Genomic DNA, 4,722 nt, shown 5'->3' on the forward strand with positions numbered 1-4,722 from the left:
CCCCGAGCTGCCGCGGCGCGCAGAGTCGACGCCGCTTCCCGGGTCAAGGGGGAGGCCCGGCGGCTCCTGACACCGCCCGCTGTGGGTGTCTCCTTCTCCCCCTGTGTGTCAGACGTGACTCGCCCTTGTCTGGCTCTCCCTGGTGCCCGGGAGGGTGTCAGCGTTGAGGTTATGCTGCTGTTATTATTTCAAGCGCGTTCTTAGCATGCCCATTAAGAATGCACGCTCAGTGTAGCTATTACTTTTGTCTCTGGTGTTTTCACCCTATTTCTTTTTAGAATGAAATTTCTCTCTGCTGTTTGTTTCTATGGCCATATCATGTATGTGTATTGGCATTGTGCATGCAAAATGGTATCTTATTAGATGGTGCATATATGGAGGTGTGCATTAAAATGAACACATCGATGAGTATTTTTTCCATGAGAAACCAAGAAGAAACAAACAATTGATTAGGTACACAGCGGTTGAATAAGTGTGACGATTTATTTCGTTAATAGTTGTATGGGAAACATAAGTTTTATATGGTTCTCTTGAAACTTAACTTTGCAAAGAATTTCTTCTTTTGTGTACTCTGTACATACCCAAAAGTATAATATAGTGAATATAATGTATATTTGTATTAATTTAAGGGAAATACAGTTTAATCACTAGTTTCCACACCTAAGAGAAATCCTATATAATTTTAGGAACATTGAAAGAAATGAATTTATAATTATTTTTAGTGTTTAAAGTCATGGAAAGATAGTGGGATGAATAAAAAAAAGTACAGTTTTTAACATTTATTATTAAGGACAAATGTACATCAAGTCCAGATTGTTCCCATTGAAAAAAGTTGATAAGTTGATAAGCTGAAGAAACTTTTTTTTTCCAATTGATTTATATGGCCTGTCATTTCCCGTCCATCTAGATTCATGTTTTGTAGTAAAATATTTTAAAAACCAGTGTTTATGTAGACTTCACACCTGGCATTAGTTTGTTAGAGGACATTTGTATTAAAAACAGTCAATGTTCAAAACTATAAGAACTTGTTAGCAGGAATAACTGAAATATGTAAACACTTTGTCACATGGACAGTGTGGTATCAGGCTTAATTTAATCTTTTAGCTTCTAGCGGAAAGGAAGATTAAGACAGAACTGTTTTGGAAAAAAAGTGTTTCGATAGATTACACTTTTGCTTTCTTTAAATGAAACCTTTAAATACATTAAATATGTGAGAAGTCAGGGGAGAAAAGTCAGTAACTTCTGATTAAAGCAAGCAACCTTAAAGTTTCTAGTGGAAAAACCTGATATTGAGACAGATGTCCAAATTCCTCAGAAAGAACTGACATAAAAATAATACTTTTTTGCTAGCCTTGAAGTCTATGTGTAGTTTGCTACTTTAAGCATACTTACATGAAATAATTACACTGCATATATATGTTGTTGTTGTTATGTGCCGTCGAGTCGTTTTCGACTCATAGTGACCCTATGCACAACAGCCCTAAACCCTGCTCTATCCTGCGCCAACCGCACCGCCTCTGACACACCCATCCCGATTACCCCAGTCACTGAATCAATCCATCTCATAGAGGGTCTTCCCCTCCTGCGCTGTCCCTCCACCCTCCCAAGCATGATGTCCCTCTCCAAGGACCCGTCCCTCCTGGCAACATGTCCAAAGTATGTCAGACGAAGCCCCAGAATCCTTGCCTCCAAGGAGTAGCTTGGTTTAATCCTCTCCAATATGCAAAGTATCACATTCAAGATGCATTTTGAATGTTTTGTCCTGATCTTGGAGGCCTGCTCATTGCTGTTAATACCTTAGAAGCCTGATGGTTGGAACTAGCATATACACTTAACATTACTACTAGTAATTTGAAGAAAGTTTGCTTACAAGACTTCTCAGTTGGTAAGACACTTAAAATTTTGCTTTGAGATGATCCAAGCAATATCTTGTATTTATATAGCACTTCATAATTTATAAAGTACTTTCACATAAATTATTTGATATATTCACGGATAGTCTATAAAATAGAGCACTTGATAAGTGAGAAAACAAGTTCTGTTTTGACCTTCTTAAATGTTTTGACCTTCTTAAGATTCCCAAGCCTCAGCTCTTTACTGATCTGGGAAAACACTTTGTTATTTCTGCTGCTCTCTGGTACTATAAGGAGCATTAGATGTTGAACTGCTAATGGAAATGTTGATGGTTCAACTCTATCTGCTGCATCAAGGGAGAAAGATGAGAGCAGTTTCCTCCAGTAAAGATTTATAGCCTTGGGAACCTGATGGAGGGTCACCGTGAGTCAGAATTGTAGAAGTATTGATTGCTGTCTGTGCAGCTTGAATTTTAGCCAACAAAGGAGTGGGTTGGTGTGGTTTTTATTTGTTTGCTTTGAGTAGACATAGAGTCATGTGGCACACATTGAGATAAGAATAAGATTACTTTTAGAATTTAGGATAAGCTTTATTGTTATTTCTAGATGCTTGTAGAGGTTGCTTCTGACTCCTGGTCACCTATTCACAGTGAACAAAACACTTAGTTGGCTTTTCACCATCCCTGTAATCAATTGCACAGTTGGTCCATTTTGACCCAGTAGAATTTTCAATAGCTGATTTTCTGAAGATTAACTTCTTAGTCTGGTAACTTCACTAAAGCAAGTTCAACATCATAGCAACTACATACTTTTTCTGACATCTGGGTGATAGCTTCACATGAGTACAGTGCCCGGAAATCAAACCCAGGTCTCCTAATGGGGAGATGAGAATTAAACTACTAACTCACACTGCCTGTATATAAACTTTATTAAAACTAAAACTCATTGCCATCAAGTCAGAACCAACTGAGTTTCCTGAGGCTAAAAATTCACAGTGGTTTCCTGAGGCTGTAAATCCACAGGAGGAGTTTGCTCATCTTGCTTCTTCAGAGTGGTTGATGGATTTGAACCACCAAATAGGTGGCACTTTTAAGTTTTATATCACCACATTTCTTCATATGAAATGTAAAGAGACCCTGATTCATATGCCGTGTAAAGAAACAACTGATGACTTTGTTTTGTTTTTTAGGGAAAATCCAGAAAGGACCTTTGATTTGGTATTGAAAGTGAAATGTCATGCTTCTGAAAATGAAGGTATGTATGCTTTGTGATTTTTTTTTTTATGTCTTAAAATAATAGATTGTACCTGGCAAAACCAGTATTATTGTTGTAGACTGCTAGAACGTAATCGTTTGAGACAATAATAGTGTTAAATGTCTGTTCTGTAACTAATGTCTCAGGTTTCTGGTGATAAAGTCTTGACTGGGTTATAGAAACACTGAACACTATTTCTGCAGCTTGAATTTCAGCTGTGTTGCTAAGCCCGAATACTTGACAGTTTAAGTTTACCAGTCATTGATGAGGTTATCTTTAGTTTTGGTGGAATGACTAAGCTTTCGTTTGTCTTTGAAAGTTTAGATCGTTTTCCTTTTTCTAAACATTAGAGAAGATTCTTCAAAGAGACCCATACCAGCTCCCATCTAGTGTTTCTGGAATGTAGAATTCAGATTGAGTAGGCTTTTCTGTTGGATTTACTTCTGGAGCCTACAACTCTTAGAGAAAGGCAGACAACGATGTGACATTATTTACAAGTGTTTCAGCTGTCCATTTTATACAGTTTCATGAAAATTCAAGAAAACTTCAGCATGGAGACTTTTGCTAGTCTCCCCCTTTCCACCACTTCCATTTTTCATATTGCATCAATTGTTGTTGTTGTATACCATTGAATTAACTTCCACTCACTTGTAGTGACTATATGAACAACAGATCTGAACCTTGCACTATCCTGTGCCATCCTCCTGATCTCTGATATGCTCCAGCTCATTGTTACAGTCACTGTGTCAATTGATCATGTGTGTGTATATATAATTAAAAAAAGAATTAGGTTTTCTTTTTGCTTTTATATTTCCTACTGCATCCTTTTGTGATATACTTTCATGGACATCTATGTATGATTTCAGTTTGGTGTAGTTGAACAGTAGATAGCATAATGATTAAGAGTGGGATTTTTTTTTCAGAATCTAATTGGCCTTTCTAAAGGCATGGTGGAAAGTCTGCTGACACTTGTAGTTCCATAAACTGACCTTGGCAGCATTTGCATGCTCTAAAGCAATTTGGGGCTGCACACCTTAAAATAGAGGTGCCCGGTGAAGCTGTGGTGAAAGAGACCTGGCTAATTTTAGGTAAGGAGGCACATACATTCCTGGCTCCAGCAGCACCACCAGCTGCACTTCTGGCTTGTTTGAACTCCACTTGTGGTCAAGCTTGCTTCTTGGCAAGGAGTGAGCCTAGGGTGTATTGGATGGCTTCTTCCTATCTAAAAGGTTACCTACCGTTTGCCTTTCTGTATGTGGTAAAATTTGTCCATTTGCATTCGTTCCAGGCTCCACCAGGTTCTCTTTGCAGACTCAAATGGATACGTTATTTTTTTTCCAGATTCAATTTAAACCTATCATATAACTGTATTTCTGGAATAAATACATCTTTAAAACACCTACCCTAGCATTAGCCAAAGTGCCTGGAGTTATTCTCACCTACATTTTTATGCAAAGCTGGCTATGCATGCTCTTTAATTTTAAATGAACGCTAAAGTGATCTTGATAAAGGAGTCTGTCTGCTTTATGCAACTTCTTTTTTTTCTATAATTATATTTTATTAATTTTCATAAACATTTACAGAGATTTTGGGTTTCCATTCATTCATTGTTGCA

General features: G+C 37.6%; 1 protein-coding gene across 1 annotated transcript in view; it reads left to right on the forward strand.

Moving 5' to 3' along the window:
* Positions 1 to 4,722, forward strand: part of DENND1B (DENN/MADD domain containing 1B) — a 414,540-nt gene that overhangs the window by 647 nt on the left and 409,171 nt on the right. The window contains 1 exon segment of the mRNA XM_006903679.1: positions 3,031 to 3,107. Within this exon segment, the coding sequence (XP_006903741.1) occupies positions 3,031 to 3,107 (77 nt within the window).

This window comes from Elephantulus edwardii, unplaced genomic scaffold (genome assembly GCF_000299155.1).
Source record: "Elephantulus edwardii isolate Elephantulus edwardi_28Jun2011 unplaced genomic scaffold, EleEdw1.0 scaffold00110, whole genome shotgun sequence".
NCBI classification, from domain to species: Eukaryota; Metazoa; Chordata; class Mammalia; order Macroscelidea; family Macroscelididae; genus Elephantulus; species Elephantulus edwardii.